The following is an 18,480-nucleotide window of genomic DNA, read 5'->3' as shown; positions in this document are numbered from 1 at the left end:
CCGGGCGATGCGCTCATTTTTGATGGCTGATTTCTTGCCCTGTCAATTCTGCCCATCGCATTGTCTATCCACACCATTACTGCTGGCCGGACTCGCTCATTCGATCCGGGAACAGAAGCCGTTGAGGTATCTCAGTCGAGGTAACACAACTTGGTACGGCCACACACATCTTCCGAGACCTTGGTTTTCCGGCCAGCAAAAAGCCATAGACTCATGGTCCAGACACTCGCAGCCTCAGGGTCAGACAGGCAGACCCCAAGTCCCCAACCGTCCAACGGCAAACAACTCATCCAACGTGGAGTTTTGCAATCATCTCGGCCAATCCTGTGTCTTTTCAAGACCCCCGGCACTGTTGCACGAGGAACCACTCCAACCTAAAATCGGCGGGGCTGGTCATCATCATCCACCATGACCGCCGGGGGAAAGAAAAATAAAATAAAAGAGTGGAGATGATGAGGTGGCTGGGGCCTGGGGTCTGGGGCTGGGCTTGCGCTGGGCCGCTGGCCTCGACCCATCCCTCCCACTCACAATCCCATCGCGACATCGTCTCTCCCTCCTCGCGCCTTCATACCAACTATGTAGACCCGTAGTGTACCTTACGGAGTGCATCCGTACGTGCGTGCACAGAGTATGGTTCCTTTCACGCTTGCACTCCGCATCGCCGGCGACGGCTTCAAACATCACGGCAGCAACACGGCCCTGATTCGGCCCAAGTGGAGTCTCAAGACTACGAGAATGGGACAATGGTAACGAGAAGCTACTGGGTGGGTACACCACGTCACCGCCGCCGTCGATTCTGACGACCAACAAATGTCTCTGAATTGCGCCTTTTCCTGTGCCACGATCCTCGTGATCCTAATCATCCCTATTCTGGCCTCCAACCCAAGTAGAAGGGGGCCATTTAGCTAAGGATCCTTGACCCAATTAACCAGTCTGGGCCAAACCATCTTGACGAGCGTCCAGACAAGCTACAGTCTATCCAATATCACACCTCACTCACACCTCCCTTTCTAATGCTATCACATGCATCTATTCCAAGGTAGGTCAGACTGGTGACAATCAGGTAGTGATTCGTATCTCATTCGACCAAAAAACAGTACGAGCAAATTGGCGGGTATCACTCAATCAACACAAGCAAGGTACTAACTAAACTATCCCATCTCCAACTTTTATGTCCACCTCCAAGTAAAAAGAGAAAACTCAAAGCCAGCCCAAGATATCTACAGCTGGCCGCCTGGCATCAGCTCAGGAATATATACAAAAATTATTTCGTCCCATCACGCCAGCTCCATCTCCAAAATGGCTTGGCTGCCCTAGCCTCGTCCACCTCATGGCTCATGATCATCAATCACATCCAAATCAAAGTCCCGAATTCGTGGCGCCATGCTGTCCGTCTCTGACCCCTCGCGCTTCACTCGTCCATGATTATACCCACCCCGCGCGCTCTTCCTATCCAACGTGTCGTCGAATGCAAGGAAGCCTCCTGATCCCGTGATGTTGCTTGGCAAGGGGAGCGACTGCTGCTCGTGCTGCGAGGCGCTGCTGGATCGCGCATAATTGCCGTGGGAGCCGTTATTATCCAAGAAGGCGCTCAAGTCACGCCTTCGAATGGGCAGTTCCATTGCCTCTCCTCGCTCTACGCCGCCGGCGCCGGTGCCGCCAAACGTGGCGGCACTGCGCATGCTTCCCGGTCCGCCGCCCAGGCCCTTGACATTATCTCGCGACTGCGCTCTCTTCATGTTGGTACCAGGTCGACTGGATGCTGGTGTACGGATGCTGCTGGCTGTGTCGCTTTCGCTAACGACGCTGTACGCCGAGCTGAAATGAGGCGCCGAACCCGTCGAGTGGATGGATCGGGTCCCGGTCGTCTGATACCCAGACCCTCGCGATGTCGTCGAAGCCGGGGCGCGCGGGTACGCAAATGGGCGGGCGAGGTTTTGCACTGGACTGGTATTGCCCGATCCGCCCGAACTCTCAGCGCCGCCGTTGTTCGGCGTGTTCCAGCTGAGCTGTACTATCCAACAGTGAGATAGCTCGTGCGAGGCTTCGTCTGTCGTGCTGGAGCCCTTCCACGGAGGGACTCTTGTGCCCCTGAGGCGCGGAGACAGATGATACGGCACTCCGTCGCGGTATCGCACGTTGGGGGCGTCCACCGACACACTCGCCAGCGTCTGTAGAATGCCGTAGATCAGAACCCAACGTCCCCGTCGGGCTACGGCCGGATCGACCTCAGTGACACTGTCGCTCTTTTCGAATTTCACAAAGGCGTCAATTAGGTCCGATTGTGTAAAGTCAGAACCAAGGATATAAATGTTAGTGGCCTCGGTGTATGCCAACTGAACTCGTCGTTCCAGGGCACCCGCTCGGCCACCGTTGTTGGCACCTGCGCCAGTCTTCTTCTTGAACATGGAGCTCTCCTTTGACGGCGCTGGCGGAATGGATTCGGGTACCATGGGGTATGGATGAGGGATATGTGGAAACCGCATCTTATTGTCGAACTCGACGAGGATGTCTGTGATGGGAATGTCGATGTCGGCGTCAAATCCCTTGTCCTTTTCGCTCTGCATCATCCATTTGCGCCCTGATCGCGCCTCGGACATGTCCCAGACAATGTCGCGGTTGACGAGGTAGTCATACAGCGCCCCAAAGTCCTTTTGCAATGATTGTGCCACGCTCCTTGTAAGCCACATGTCCTCGCCGTCGGAGTCTGGGAGACCAGTTGTCTGAGCCGGCGGCCACGCTCCTTGTGAGTGAAGGTAGTGGTTCAAGAAGAACTTTTGTAAACGGTCTGCAGCCGCCTTTGCCTGACCACCAACACCTGCCGGCCACAGGTCGCCATACTGGAACTCCACGAGTCTTTCTTCGGCCGCCTGGACGCGGAGCTGCGTCTCGAGACATGCCCGCTCCAGGAGCGCGCGGGTGATGGGCGTGAGGTCTTTGAAGTCGGCGCATGTCTCCAGCTGGCTGTACATGCCGGCGCAGTGTAGAAAACTCTCCCGCCAGCCCTCCTCCCATCGCACAGCTGACCCTTCAGACCACGCCAGCAAGCTGACAGCCGTTTCCGGGTCGTTGCGCACGTCATCTATTCCCCGGGCTGACAGATAGTTCAAGATCATGCCGACGTTGTCCGCGTCCGGTGGCATATAGGCATCCAATCGCATGTGCAGGTCGGAGAGAGCCTGGTGAAGCGTCAACCCGACCAGAGATGCGTGATAGAGCAAGGCAAAGACGTTTCTTGTTGTAATATGGCTTCTGAGTTGTTCTGTCTTGGTCATGTTTGCAGGAGTCGGGAAGTACATTTCGTATGAAATTTGCCCATCAGCTTCGCCGAGATCCTCCGAGATGGGCGGTGTCGGTTGCCCACCGCGCATGTGTGGCCGAAGCATGGGTGGCGCACCCTGTGGAGATGGGGGCATGTAGATGTCCTCCTCGGTTGTGCCCTCCCGAAGCAACGTGATGAGATACCTCGATTCGGTCGCTTCGATTATGTGTGAGGATAGTCTGAAGGATGGGTTCGGCCGTGGGGCTTGGCCCTTGTGCCCGAAGAAGACGAGAACATCACCATTCGGATCCCACAGTTCGGGGTCTTTGCGTAGCTTATTCCACCTTTGAACAGGTCTTCCAGCGCCGATCCATCGCTTGATGGGCGGCGTGGTCGGCACAGGAGGCAGCTTCGATGCCGGGGGTGGTGATGTAGGCAGATCCATATCCTGATGTCGCATTTGTTGATTCATGTGCTGCATGTGGTGCATGTGGTGTTGGTGCTGCTGCTGCTGCTGCTGCTGTTGCTGTTGCATGTGCATCTGCCGCTGTATGTGCATCTGCTGCATCGTATCCATGTTGAACTGTTCATAGGTGTAGTCGAGCTCCGTGGGAGACATTGGGGCGGGATTCTGATGTTGACCCGGGCGTACAGTAGCGACGGATTCAGGACGGAAGTCGAGTTCCTTGTCTTTGCGCTTGAAGGTGAAAGTCTTGGCCAGGCCTCTCCGTACATCCTCGCTCTTCTTGTCCAGCCTGCTTCGCAAACCCGACTTCTCAATGCCCGAGACGTCTTCCGTCTTGATGGTAGGTCTCCGGGCGCGGGCATAGGCGAAGTCGTCTAGGGGGCCGGAGCTCCCGTCACGACGGCCGCCCTCACTGCTTCCACTGCCACTGCCTATGCTGGGTGTGCCTGGCTTGATGTCGCGTGGAGGCTCTGAGAACTTGAGGAAGCGTGCATTTGTAGTGCCGATGCCGGTGCCAACGGGTAAAGATGCGCCGGTCTGGGGAAGCGGAAACTCGGGGATGGTGAGGTCTTCATATTCTCCTATTATGCCGCCGGTATTTGATCTTGCCCTCGCCTTTTCCTTCTCGGCTTGAGTGATCTTCTTGCGCACATAGGCGCTTCGGCCGGACATGTTGACGGGTGATTCTGCCGGTAAAGAGGCCTTGCTCACGAAGAGCCGCTCACGCGCTGTGGATGGGCCAGTCCCGGTCTGAACGAGTTACAGGTTATCCCAGGAGTTTGGTGTGGAAAGGATGCTGTAGCGACTGCAGCTGTCGCGAACGTCGATATTCAAGACGTGAGAAGAGCTGCACAAAGGATCTCCGTAGAGGAAGAGGAAGTGATGAAATTGAGAGAGACAGAGAGGGAGAGAGACGACAGACAGACAGACAGACAGACAGAGGTGAGTGAATGGCAGCCCACCCCCAGAGTGAGTCGAGATAAGATAAGACGACTCAAAAGTCCCCTAAAAGACCTAACCTGGCAAGTGCCTGCCTTAGGTGCCTTACCGTACCTAGGGTACACTGCTGCAGAGTACCTTACTCCGTAGTGTACCTAAGTACGGAATGTAATCGGTACAGGGAACCTCAGGTACAAATTGCCCTGATTGGTGCTTTGGATGGGTAGATAAGGTACCTTTGGGGGGACCTGGTAGGGAGTCGAAATGAGCATGGAATGAGGGAGCTAACTCTGATAAGGTACCGAGGTAACCAACGTAAGGTAGGTACTCCGTAAGGTACGGGACAGGTAAGGATTTGTTGCTGCAGTCGGGTGCTCCCTGAGATGAGCCTGGTGAGGTGAGCCCAGTCACGCAGATGAGAGAGGTGGTGAAGAGAGCGAGTATGATGGTGAGGGTGAGGGTGAGGGTGAGAGTGAGAGTGAGTTGGTGAGCACTGGGGTACGGACAGCGGGGAGCCCAGCAGATTTGGGGTAGAAGGTTCCCGACGGGGGGGGGGGGGGATGGCGCTGCTCCTGTGGCGTGTCGTTCCCCAAATGACGATCCGTTTTAGGGTGTCTTGGGCGTTTGTGGTGCGTCTATTGCGCCCGCTGAGATGGGCGGATGCGGCCGAGTTTTCCCTTCTTCGGTTTTTTTTTTTTCCACCTTGTCTTTTCTCCCTCTTCTCTATCGTCTGTTTCGTTTTGATTTTCGCCCGTCGGATCTTCTCTTTCTGCAGGTTGTGTATCTAGGAAAGAGTCGTCTTCCTTCGCTCGGTGTGTTCCGCTTCAGATGAATGGGACCTTGGACGACGGGACTAAAGGCAGTCACTCATCAGCATGGTTCAGAGGGCAGAGCGGAAAGAGGAAATTGGCTTCGGGCAGCAAAGAGAATGACTCCTCACGTACGCTCAAAAACAGTTTGTGGATCATGAAAGGCCCCGGTCAGGTAGGTACTCGATGCGTTTTGGTGAGATGAAAATGGTCGGATGAGAGCAGCGTGGATGGAAAGAAGGATGCATGCCAAGATCACAAAACAGACCTCTTTGCAGCAGCATCCATTCAATTCAATTCTTTTTCGACGACCGAACGATGCCAAGCAGACGTGGTGCGTACTCGATTTATACGTAGGAGCCGAGAAAACCGATCCAGAGTCAACAGAGTATCGCTGTTTCTGTGTGGGATTCGCGCCACCGCTCAAGTTTCGGATTCTGCTCGAAGGATCCCTTAACATCCGTAGTGTCGTAGCGATTGCGTGGAGAACGCCCGTTTGTACGCAGCTAGTTGTCGTTCGGCCGGCCCGGTGAAGTATGGGAATCACTCGGTTCTCGGACAGCTTCGTCGAGTCCGCGCGTGGCTGATCCAGTCGTAAGGTAAGATGGTGAACCTCCAAAGAGGGAAACACAATAACAAACTAGAAACAAAGCAGCAGAAGTAAAGCAAGACACCGGGTCACACGCGGACCAAGGTAAGCTGACACTGACACTGTCAATGAGACGAGCTCGCAGAATGAGAATGAAGGGGGCATATCCCCCAGATATCCAAGTCATGCCTGCTTCAGACTCCAGCCTTCGCGTCCGTCACCTTCACGGCTTGTCTCTTCTGCAGCTGGGCCAACCTGAAAAACGCCCGTTGACATGTACCTTGCCCTGCTCGGCCTTACATGGCCTTGCTTGCCTTGGCTAGGAGCCGGCCATACGGATACAGCCCTTGCTGAACCGAGCGTCCAACGCCGTCCTTGTCCTCGTCCTCCGTCCCGTCCGTCGGCATCTGCAGTGCTGCACACTCGAAAGCTGCAGCCGATTTGGCCTAGTCATCTACCCTGGGTGTCCGGAAGCCGCTATGCACACTACTGTACACAGAATGCCATGCTTGTTCGTACTTTGGAAGGGATCTGCTGCTTGACATTGGTTTGGTTCGTCTCCGAACGAGGATATTCGTAGTCCAAATGACCAGGCTTCGTGCCCCCATCTTTCCAAGGCTTCTTTGTCCCCATGTCGCGTTCCCAGGGAATACGGAGTAGAGACTGGCAGCAAGGTAAGTTCGTAGGGGACGCCCCGGCTGTGACAAAGCGCCAACGCCAGCGGCCGACCCCAGAAGAAGTCTTTGCAAGCTTCTTCTTTCCTTGCACTCTGTACCCGAAGTGATGCTGACAGTCAGTCTTCTTCGGTATGGACTGGAACCATTGGTGATTTTGTCCCGCAAGAGGCCCTGGTAAAGCCCAGGAACAAGGGTGATTGCTGCCAAGAGCCCGACGCTGTACGAAGTACATAGTAAGACGGCTCAGCATGCAAAGAGTGCACCACGCTCGGCGACCAGAAGGATCCAGGCCCTGGTCTCCCAGTCCGATTGATTGTGCCTCGCTGATTGATTTGATTGACTGACTGATATGACATGTTAAATTGGGAAGGAGAAACTCTGCAATTTTTCAACAGAGACGCCGCTTGTTGTGTCTATCAGGAGGTATCCATAGGCACGAACAACGCTAGATTGTCACTCCAGAGTCCAGATCATCACGGCATGGGGCCCTTTGCATGCCATGGATCGTCGCGTCCTGTTTCTAACTTTGCCATGCAGGTGACAATTATCGAGTACTGGTAATTACATGTCAATATCACCGTGAAATCTGCTGACGGAGGCTCACTCTTGGGAAAGAAGTTACCAAGATGTCCAACGCATGGACGAATATTCCGTACAGATGGATAGAGAGAACTGCTCGTCGACTCCTCTTTTTGCTCCGAGATTGGCCCCCAACTGCGATGCATCCGTCCATCCGAGGTTCCCATCGGATGAGCCATCCACCTTCATGCCCACCCAACCCCCGAGTTGAGACTGCAATGTTTCAATATGCATGGTTCCTCGAGGGCAGGGCTCCAGGAATCCGCCCATATTCCATTGAACCCAAGTCTTTGGGTCGCATTCTGATTCCTCAAGGGACTGTGTCGCCGTCGCCGAGGATGCAACATGGCGACGCCGGTCACACCCTTGTCGTCGACTCGCGGCGAGCCATGTTGTCCAATTTGCTTCGCAGTGTAAGCATTTGTCGTCGTCGTGGTCGTACTGTGCAATGTACGGATACGGAGCACTACATATATTCAGGGCACAAGACACAGAGACCCAACAATGATTGTTGCCCATCCACTCATCCAGATAATCAGCCAAAGCATAATCACGACACCCATGCAGGCAAATAGCAAACACAAGAGGGCTAGTGAGAATGGCAACGAGCGTCACAATCTAGGGGTAAATCCCCTCTATATACGGATACCTATGTACCACTACGCAAGCTTGGCCTGCTGTTTCCAGGTTGTATTTCCACACGCGCTATGCCTCATTCTTCAACCGCCTTTTCCCATCTTGTGCGGAAATAAAAGAAATGAAAACACAGAAAAAGTCAAAAGTACCAACGCTGCAGAGAAGGTCCTCATTAACAGAAACCGTTGCAAGCCCGACGCCCTTGGCCCCTTATCAGCGATCACAAAGGACATGCCCCTTGCAGTCGCAATTGCACTAATGCAGGCAAATTTGGCCGTCATGCTAGGTATTCATCTTGGGTGTATGGGGTACGTAGTACATACGGATAAGGACAACTATCCGTACTTGGTCCGAATCTCCAAGGCGCGCGATCGCTACTCAGCGTCCTGATATGAACCGTGGAAACCTGTGACTGCTCAGCTTCCCAAGGCTAGAGATTGACTTGATATATGTGATGCTCAGTCCCTCAAGGTCCAGAGACTGGTAGCCTGTAGTGTACGGAGTAGGTCGTAGGTATAGACAGCCACGACAACTAATGGCATTCCCCATGTCAAATTTCACACTGCATCGCTTCTTTGTCCGCATCTAGAAGCTGCCGGACGCAATTCAGGAACTTGGCCCAATGTTCGCGGTTCGCCTCGGTTGGGTTGGTTGTGTACCAGTCTTCATGTTCTATCCGTACGGAGTACAAACGCAACATCAGATAGGTAGCCTACCAGCCCCTCTCCCAGCTTGCCATGCCAGTTGAACATGTGTGGATGCCTCCATCCATCCAGGGGAGACTGGCGCAGCCCGCTGTCTATTGGACGCAAGGCGCAGACGTCCTCTCGATATCGCCTAAGGTTCTCAAGGGTCGCATCTCTTGCATTATGTATTACTTGACAAGGGCGAGATGGAACCAAAGGTCTGCGAGACGACGCTCCCAAAGTAGCATCATTCAGGGTTGGAGCCTCCGTGTCAGCTGCACTACAGCATCTCACCATGTGGGAGTTTGTGAGCTGCACCCCAACTCTCGGCCGGAAACCCTGTCGTCACCAGTTCGCAGGACCCGGTCAGGCTGTCACCCCTATTGTTTACCGTGGAAGGCCAGCAAAGGTTAGACAGCTGGAAATCCCAAAGTTAACTCAACATAGTTGATCAAGTGGCTCCTGGACTTCTTGAAAGTCTACTCCTCCCGATGAACGTTTCTTTGTGCCGTGCTTTCGTCCCAGCCATCATGAGATGGGCGGCACGTCCTGGTCAGCACTAACAAGGCAAGCCCAAATCACCCTCTAAACGCCGTCGCGCGAAAGCGGCGGGCGTATTCCGTCAGACTATTCACCCTAACGTACAGCATATAGCTCCTGGTTTGATTGTGCCAGGAACAAGTCCGAGCGGAATTAGTTTCAAAGGATTGCCAAAAGTTGAAGCCCCCAGGATCATGGATAACCGATAGATATGGCGTAGGAGCCATTGGAAACAGCGATTTTACAATGGGGGAAGAAGGAGTGCATGTCGCCGATACCAGCTGTGCACAGAGTATGGTTCATACTACAACGGTGTTATACGAATACAGAAAATATACTGAAGTTAATATAGCTAGTGTAAGAGGTAGTTGATCGCCTGGCGAGAAGTCCGGAGAAGCGGGACTGACACTGATAATTGAATGAACTTTGAGTCTAGAGAGACGGTGAGAAGCAGGCTTGAAGATATGGGTACACGATGAGTTTGCAGATGTTAGTTTTGACGGCTCTTGGTAACGTAACAGATCCAGAGCGCCGGGTTCCTCATGTCCCAAGTCCCTCCCCTCCTCTCCCCCCGCCCCCTTCCTCCCCTGGGCCCTGGGCCCCTTGGAGTCTTGGACCCTAAACTAACAAACTACTGCGTGCGTCCGTGACTCTTTGCCGATCAGCCATGGCCACATGGCATCCATCGACGGTAGCAGCCCTGCCCCCTCCGCCCTGACCTCGAACCAGTGGGTCCGGCGTGTGGACCCTGCTCGCAGGTGAGCCGTGACACTTCTCACCTGGTAGGTAGGCGAGTAGGATTATTATGTGTAGAGTTTAGTTTGTGCCACGACTTACGCGTTCCTGACCTACATGTCTTTCAACATACAGCTTGATGACTGGTGGCACTGGTGCATGTGCATTTTGCAAGGCTGCACGCGCAGTCAAGCTACAATAGAACTTGGTACAGATACAGAATCAAAACCACTATGAACCTGTGATTGCGACGCCATATTCGTACGAACATGAGGATTAAACCACCGGGCGTGCCTCAAACTGTAACCTCCGCCAGGCTGCATCCCCATCACATTCCTGCAACGCCATGAAGCCCCCCCCCCCCTTTTTTTTTTTCTTTGCGGCTATCCAGAGTGCGAGCATTCGAAGCCTACTGCAGCCAGGGATCCGTCAGACCAACGAGGCAGCAGGGCCCCGGTAAGCCCGTAACAAGAAGCTCGTTGCCATACACTTTCTTAATCAGCCAAGCCACGCCCTCTAGCTCTGAACCATCCACACATGTAGGGTCCGAACTGGAGGGGTCAAGAGTCAGCCCTCGAGTGGGAGCTGTGGTTTTTGACGGCATAAGTATCCCTCAAAGCCATGTCCGTAGCAGGCTCAGTTGGCTCGCAAAGGGACCAACCTAATATACGTACAGATCGGAGATGTGAACGCATGATGAAATGGCCGCCACTACGCAGTGATGATCCCTTGGCGGCCGTGACATCGCAGCTTCGAGATGGATGTGTTGGCTGGGGCCAACACGAAGGAGAGCCGACATGGACAATGGTGGCTAGACACCGGCCCTTTGTCCGTCGAGCTCCGGCTGACACGCCGCAAAATCTGGGTGATTCGGGAATGGCTGATGACATCTAGAATGGACAGCCTCGGGCTGTCCGCCGATTGAGCGGGACAATCCACCGCAGTCCGCTTGAGCTCTCCGGTTCTGACACCCGAATGTCCCCTTTACGGAGTAAATAGATCCGGTTCCTCCCCTCCCTTTTTTTTGTCCGTTCATTAAGGCGAAGATTTAGTGAAAAAGGGAGCGGGCGGGCCCGCGCACGGCGCTCAAGACGGCTTCAGCGTGATGCTGCTTTTGTTGAAAATGGGTATGAAGTTATGAACACCATAACACAGATACTCGTACCATATATGTATCCCGTATCCGTACCCCGTACACTATTGACAAGGAGTGGAGCCATCATCTTATGGGAGACGCTGCTCGGAATATTTCCCTCCTCTAAACCCACGCGGTGTCCACGTTATTCCCAATCGTCGCCCACAGTTTCGCCCACCCATGAGCCAAAATTCACAACGCCAAACTATTTCCCGATCCTCCGAGTCCAAGCTGAATGCCAAAGCCCGACGATGAGGTGGTCGGTATCAATGATTGATCAACACATCGATACCATTCCCGAAGGTTAGCCACAAGTCGCCTTCATGTGTGGTCAAGTAGGCTCTCATCGCCTGGAAGCCAAAGTCAGTTGCCTTCTTTGTAGCCGCTTAAATTTATCATGAGGACACCGTACGGATATTGGTTTTTTGCTCTTGATAATCTGACTCTACGGAGTAGATCGGGGCTGATTGGTCCCAGCCTCCGAGCCTCCGAGCCTCCGACAAAGGCCAAGGTGACGGCCAACGGAGACTTTCTTACTCCCTGCCATGGCCCGTGTGAACTGGGGTTCTGCCCATCACGTTACCAAACTCCACTGAATAACATACATAGTACGTAGGTTTTTCTGCCGAGCACGGCAAACACGTTGTTTCCCTCACCCACAGGGACACCGCTGATCGTGTTGATCGCGTTGATCCGGACGAACAACCGAAACATGGAGCAGACGGCGAATAGGTATGCGTACAGTCTACGAATACAGCTTAAGCCTCTCGATATGGATATGGATATGGATATGGATGCATCGTTGCACACGGATATCAAGCCCCAAAATGAAGCTAGTTCTGACACAGGCACATACTGCGTACGACGACCAGACCTAGGATGAAAGGGGAGTGCGAAATAAAAAGAAAACAATACAAGGGAGGTAGGCGACCTGAACCTGGAGACTTGGGCACAATCCAAGCCCCCTTTTCTCTGGGCCGCTCGCTTCGGACCCCCTTCGGCTCCAGATGTAATGCCACCATGGCGGGCAGAACTCCCCTATTTTCTTCACCCATTTGCTTGACGATGGCGAATTCCGTCTTATCCCTGCATAAAGACAAGGTCTTGGTCAGAGAACTTCGGACAACAAACCATCGCAAGGGTAATGAGGCTTCTTGGAGGAGTTTCAATGCACAAGAGTTCAACCCTTCCAATTTCCGGTGATTTCATCACGATCAATCTCTCCTTCGATGCGGATACTTCCGTTTGATGTGAGCGCTTGTTGCGGTCGTCTATCTGTTCACGAACACAGTCTATGGATGGTTGGATGCTCTGCAGTGATAGACTCTTCGACGCATAGAGCCTATCTGTACAGTTACTTGAACACAATAGGGGAAAGATTCCGCGCGAGTTCCATCGTGACGGGACTTGAATCGCGGGGTTCGTCTGCTCTTTAGACGGCCCTTCTCATGCAGAGGGTTGCAGGCTGCATACGGCCGGCACTCACCAGCCCCAAATTTACCCTTCAAGACTCGGAATTCCCTTGTCAACCGGTCTCATCCTCTCATGCGCACCATTCGGAGAGCCAGTTTTCGACAAACCAATACACTACTGTACCTTGTCTGGCCAGCTCGTTTACGGTCTTCCCACTCTCCAAGGTTTCCGTTAATCTGAACTTTGCTACCCACAGACGACGGCACGCATGGCAGTTTCTTACTCGCTTAAAGCCGTCATAGCCTAATTATCCTTTCATTTGCCCATCCCTCGTTGCTTATTTGCCCCGATCCCATCAGATACGGACACTTCGTATGTTCGTAGGCAGCTTGTTGGTGACTTAAGTCAATGGTCAGCCCGCCGAAGACGCCGTCTGGCCATACAATAGGTATCGGTCCACCGCACCACCTTCAACCACCCCTTCATCTCTTTGGCCGGGTCAATCCTAGGCTCTGCTCCAAGTATATTGCCCGTCTTTATCTTCACGCCGCCCACAAGGGCCTGCCGCAGACAGCGAGCTCGAATTCCGCCAATCAAGCCGAAGGGCACATTATTACCCAGGGCCAGTCGAGCTCCCCCAGCCTGGAACGATGTACACTATCGTGTACCGGTATCACCCTCCGTGATGGAGTTCGGATGGCGAGATCTCGGTTCCTTCCAGAGATGGCAACCGGTTCCATGTTCCCGTCCTACTTTAAAGTTTCTCTTATTATGTTCCTCGCGAACCTCTTCTCTTCAAGCAATCCCAAGCTATCTCTCTGCTAGTCACTCTCTTCCAGCAGTGCATAGCGTCAACTGTTCCTCTGCCTGTGTCGAACAATTTGGTCTCTATCATGCGCTTCGGTTCCATCTTTTCACTCGCAGCTGCGCTGCTGAGCGCCACCGTTCAGGCTTACGGTAATCCGGGAGCCTGCTCCGGCCAGTGCTGGAGTCACGACCCTTCCGTTGTCCGTCGCGATGATGGCACCTACTTTCGTTTCGAAACTGGCAGCAAGATCGGTATTTGGAAGGCTCCCGATTTGGTAGGCCCCTGGACCTACCAAGGAGCTGCCTTGCCATCGGGTAGCAAGATCAATCTCAAGGGCAATGATGATCTCTGGGTATGTCTGGTCCAGCCTTCCTTGTCTCCCTTTCGTACCTTCACTTTTCTCGGCCTTCCGGTTGAAGGGTTCGATCTTCCGTCTAGCCATCAATAAACGGGGTCAGAATCGACGAGACTGGAAAAACTGTCGGCCCTTTAGAGCACACACTCATGATCTTGTCTCGGATAGGCTCCTGATGTGAACAAAGTTGGCGATCAGTACATTCTGTACTACACCGTCTCCTCTTTCGGCGTTCAAAACTCGGCCATCGGTTATGCTACCTCCACCACCATGGAGTTTGGCTCCTGGACTGATCATGGCGCCACCGGGGTCGCTTCTTCAGCCGGCAGCCGCTACAATGCCATCGATGCTCAGCTCGTCAAGTCCGGTAGCAACTACTTCCTGAATTTTGGCTCCTTTTGGCAGGACATTTTCCAAGTGCCTCTGAATGCGGCTGCAACCAAAGCCAACGGTAATCCATACAACATCATTCTGAACACCACTGCCCCTCAGCCTGTCGAGGGTGCCTTCGTCTACGAGCGCAGCGGCACCTTCTGGGCCTTCTTCAGCTCAGGCTCCTGCTGCGGTCTCGACGCTAACCGCCCGACCCCCGGAAACGAGTATAAGATTTTCGTTTGTCGTGCCTCTTCTGTCAATGGCCCCTACACCGACAAGAGCGGCAAGAGCTGCCTGGCCGGCGGTGGCACCCTTCTTCTTCCATCTCATAACAAAATCTATGCTCCCGGTGGCCAAGGCGTCTTGGTTGACCCCAAGCGTGGTGCGGTCCTCTACTATCACTATAGTGAGTAGTCAATTCTGGCTTCAATGCGCTATCAAGTCTAACTATTTTAGTGAACACCGACGTTGGGTATGCCGATTCTCAAACTCTATTTGGCTGGAATGTCATCTCGTGGTCCGGCGGCTGGCCTTCTGTCTAGGTATATCCTTAAATACGGAAGGAAGTGAGGGTTACGGTGGATGATGGCTGTTATATTCTTGTTCATATTATAGCTCCACACGTGCTGAGGGGCATGTACAAACCTTGCGACCCAGAATATCATTTCTATACCGATGGGAGTGTGTGATGTTGGTTCCTTATCAAACCCCCTCTTGTGTGTGTTTACTTACTACCCACCGTAACGCTTGCCGGCTCTGACTCTAACTGACTCAGATTCAAGATGAACGACTTGCCCTTTTGTCTCGATGGGCAGTTTTTTGGGGTTTCTTTCCCCTCAGGCGGGAGGACTAGACTATGGTTATGCATGACGCTACCGGCCGCCATTCGTTGATGGAGCCAGGCTGTACTTTATCAGATCATTTGTCGCCCTCAACAATCCGGCAGCAATTCGATGATTTTTACTATTTACCTAAAGAATAACTGGGAGCAATACGTCTCGTGTAAAACCTGCCACCTAGGTCCTCCTCCTCTTCTTCAGAACCTCCGAATAGAAACTTCTTTCCCCATGTGAACAGATTGAAGCACCACGAGACTCGACTTTGGTGTATCCGACGTTGCAAGCATGTCTGGACAAGGGTTTGATTAGTTAAAGTAACTAAAGCAGACTTTATATGTGATCAGCTTGCGCGCATCGTATTTCATACTAAACTAAACAACTAAACAATGATTAACTATTGTCTTCGTATTCTTCAATTCCAATCGCACCCTGTTGTACATTGAGTTTGCACTCAATGGGTGGGACCTTGTACTGCACCGTCAACATCTTCCTTCAAGAATCAAAATACCCTTAAACCGGAAGTGAGTACAACCAGTCAGTCGACAATCAGGGGGAATAATGATTTATGCTGGGATAGGCTTCTTGTCCTCGGCAGGCTTTTTCTTGTCCTCATCTCGATCTCCATCAGGGCCACGAGGAGGAGGTCCAGGAGGGAACGCGCCAGGGAAGCCAGGGGGGTAGGCGCCGGGGAAACCGGGGCGGGGTTGGACCGGGGCGGGGAACGGAGCGGGGAAGCCCGGAGGACCGGCCGGGGGAGGAGGAGGAGGACGTCTCTCACCATCGCCACCGCGACCACCGCGATCACCATCCCGGAAGCACTCACGGTCACCATTGCGGTCACCATCCCGTCCACCTCGATCACCGCCGCTGCGGTCACCATCGCGATCTCCGTTACGATCTCCATTGCGGTCCTCGCGAGCCACCTTACGATCGCCCTCGCGATCACCATCGCGCCCTCCTCCACGTCCTCCTCGCACACAACACGATCTTCCGTCTCTGTCACGCCCACGATCTTCTGCACGGCAGTCTCGGTCGCCGTCGCGATCTCCGTCACGTCCGCCACGGTCACCACCGTTACGGTCTCCGTCACGGTCCGCCCCATTGCGGTCTCCCTCGCCATCGCCCTTCTTCTTGTCTTCCCCCTTCTTGTCGCCTTCTGCCTGCGTGACGGGAGCAGAAGCAGGAGGAGCAGCAGCTGGAACAGCTGGAGGAGCCTGTCGAGTCACAAGGGCTGGCTGAATAATAGCGCTACGTCATATTAGCTTGATATCCTAGGTCAACGAGTTTATGATCGCCACGTACCTTTGCTCGCGTGAGTCGATGCTAGATGGCGCGCCATTCGCACCCATGGTCGCTGCCACCATGATGATAAGAGACTTGGAGAAGCGCATTGTGTACCTGACAGTATAACTAAACCAAGGTTTCTCGGGGGTTATCTTCTTTCGGTATATAAGTATATGTTGTTGATGACCGTCTTACAAGCAATTAAGAGGTATTAGGTCGAGGAAAGACCAAGGATGAAAGATGAGTGATGATGATGAATATGGAGATAGATCAATTGATAAAGGTCGAGGAGAACATCCTTTAAGTAGTCGTATCTGCATACCTTCGAAAGCTACGGTCCGTTGATTGACCAGTTTCTTCCCACTCTGCCTACTGATTTTGACCTTCCCCAATGGATCGCGTCATTCCGGTGCTCCGTCTCCAACAGTTCGTTCTTCGAAGATACCTAGCATGAGCAGTTCGTGTTGCCCGAAGTCTATTATGCTATTATGCTATCTGCCTCTTCAAAAAGGCAATTTTTGTCAAGGATTCAACCAATGAGGTGGGTGTCAGGATGCACAGTCCAGTGGCGGAGACCGGTTGTTGGCACCGCCGACCATCCTGATGTGCGCGGCTCGACAGGGCCTGGAAGCGGCTGGCATAGAATTCGAGGCAACCCTGATCAAATTCTCCGACGAGGACCATCTGAACTCGTCTTTGTGTACGATATTCAGAGTCGTTCCCCGAGCCAGAGCAGCTGACTCGGCAATAAATTGCCTGCATCACCAGTCCACTCTATTAGCTGTCGGCGAGACTGGGATACTCGCTGCTTCACTAGAAAGCTTCCTGAGGAATATCAGCTCCATTATCCTTCGGCAGATTCAAGTGACTTCATGCTTGTTAATGCCCATCGCACGCTGCCTTACGACCAATCAAGGGCCAGCTGGTTGTCAAGGCTTGCCACAAGCTCCAGTGGTTCTCTATTTCGTTACTCAGCATAGATTTTGACTTACACTCTTACTGCACTTGCACTAGTAGACCAGACTCCAGAGTGAGACTGTTTCGCGGTAAGTAAGACTTTCCATTCAAGGAGGCTAACTTCATCGCATCACCGCTCGCTGATAGGTGCCGCCTCTTACGTCTTGGGCAGCATAGGGGTAAACGTCAGCTATCAGTCCAAGATTCGCAGACTTCCCCACCAGTTCCCTGCGAGTATTGCGATCACCACCATCTTCTTGACGTGCATACCGCAGCTTGGTCATGTTGCACACCATTTTACATACAGGCTTAATAGCTTATGAACGAAAGATGAAACTTCAACTCAAGACTGCATTTGACATGCTGCTTGATAGAATCCGACAGAACCTATGGGTCCCACGACAGCCATAACTTTCAAATGATACGCCTACCGCAGGGGAGTTGAATGTACTCACTTATGAAACTTCCAAAGATGGATAATGGCTTTCCGACCTTTCCCAGGGTTTCTCGTGCATCAAAAAGACTTCCACATCGAGTTCATGCAGCTCGTCCGAATTTTACCGACTTTTCTCAGCGGTAGGCATTTCTGAATCGGCCAGAGCTAATCTCTACTATTCTTGTTCGAAGTGATGCTGACTAAGCTCTGAAATCGGTCCTCGAAAGCCATCTGAGCTTTCTTCTTCATCCAAGCTGAGATATGCACAGAATCCACAACATGTGATTGAGTAATGTGCCTTCCACCAACCAAATCTAGCGTTAGCGAGGTTCAAAAATGCGGTGGGTGCATGTGAGCATGAGATCGACATGCAATGCGACTTAGTCTCGGTGTGAATGGCGGGTAACGGAAAACCATCTATGGTGAATAATCCCCCACGCCGGCATTTTCATTTTGGCAGAACCATTGCTATTATTTTAGTACCAAGTAGCCGGAGTCACTTCTAAACACACCCCGTCTTTACTAGCCTTACTTAATAATAAATAACCCATATATAGCAGCTTATTAAAAAAAGAATATTAAAAGTTTAGATTTTAATATAGTAACAAGAGAGAGTATTTATTTTTCGTTTTTTTTAAAGTAACTAAAAAAGAAATACTTAAAAATGTTTTAAAAGAGCTAGGCTTATATTTTTTAATATAAAAATATATTATTTAAATTAAATATTTATTTATATTTTCTATTTTTAAAAAGTTTATTAAGATAATAAGAGTATTTATTAATACTATTTATTTTTTTATTTTTATTTTTACTAGCTACTCGGGCGATTTTTAATATTAGTTATATAGTATTAATATATAGTATTAATAAATACTCTTACTATCTCCTTAGACTATTTTTTTTTTAAATATTCTTTTACTTTTTTAAACTTTTTTTTTATAAAGTTTATAGTTACGGATT

General features: G+C 52.1%; 5 protein-coding genes across 5 annotated transcripts; 3 read left to right on the top strand and 2 right to left on the bottom strand.

Moving 5' to 3' along the window:
* Window positions 1-1,328: 1,328 nt before the first annotated feature.
* On the bottom strand, window positions 1,329-4,400 carry CPAR01_16602 (uncharacterized protein; the record flags this gene model as incomplete). Its single annotated transcript, XM_060500847.1, has 1 exon — window positions 1,329-4,400. One exon carries the CDS (start codon window positions 4,398-4,400, stop codon window positions 1,329-1,331), a length of 3,072 nt encoding a protein of 1,023 aa, XP_060340362.1.
* Window positions 4,401-7,273: 2,873 nt separating this feature from the next.
* CPAR01_16601 (uncharacterized protein) lies at window positions 7,274-7,896 on the top strand (the record flags this gene model as incomplete). Its single annotated transcript, XM_060500846.1, has 2 exons — window positions 7,274-7,299; window positions 7,368-7,896. 2 exons carry the CDS (start codon window positions 7,274-7,276, stop codon window positions 7,894-7,896), a joined length of 555 nt encoding a protein of 184 aa, XP_060340361.1.
* A 4,978-nt stretch (window positions 7,897-12,874) lies between these two features.
* CPAR01_16600 (uncharacterized protein) lies at window positions 12,875-13,291 on the top strand (the record flags this gene model as incomplete). Its single annotated transcript, XM_060500845.1, has 1 exon — window positions 12,875-13,291. One exon carries the CDS (start codon window positions 12,875-12,877, stop codon window positions 13,289-13,291), a length of 417 nt encoding a protein of 138 aa, XP_060340360.1.
* A 68-nt stretch (window positions 13,292-13,359) lies between these two features.
* On the top strand, window positions 13,360-14,546 carry CPAR01_16599 (endo-alpha-1,5-arabinanase; the record flags this gene model as incomplete). The annotated part of the gene is made up of 3 exons (XM_060500844.1): window positions 13,360-13,626; window positions 13,798-14,410; window positions 14,461-14,546. The coding sequence occupies 3 exons, from the start codon at window positions 13,360-13,362 to the stop codon at window positions 14,544-14,546; spliced, it is 966 nt and encodes a 321-aa protein (XP_060340359.1).
* An 860-nt stretch (window positions 14,547-15,406) lies between these two features.
* Window positions 15,407-16,234, bottom strand: CPAR01_16598 (uncharacterized protein; the record flags this gene model as incomplete). The annotated part of the gene is made up of 2 exons (XM_060500843.1): window positions 15,407-16,091; window positions 16,146-16,234. The coding sequence occupies 2 exons, from the start codon at window positions 16,232-16,234 to the stop codon at window positions 15,407-15,409; spliced, it is 774 nt and encodes a 257-aa protein (XP_060340358.1).
* Window positions 16,235-18,480: the final 2,246 nt, after the last annotated feature.

This window comes from Colletotrichum paranaense, assembly GCF_030867605.1.
Source record: "Colletotrichum paranaense strain IMI 384185 chromosome Unknown Scaffold_27.1, whole genome shotgun sequence".
Lineage (NCBI taxonomy): Eukaryota > Fungi > Ascomycota > Sordariomycetes > Glomerellales > Glomerellaceae > Colletotrichum > Colletotrichum paranaense.
This window is presented reverse-complemented; position numbering and strand designations above follow the sequence as displayed.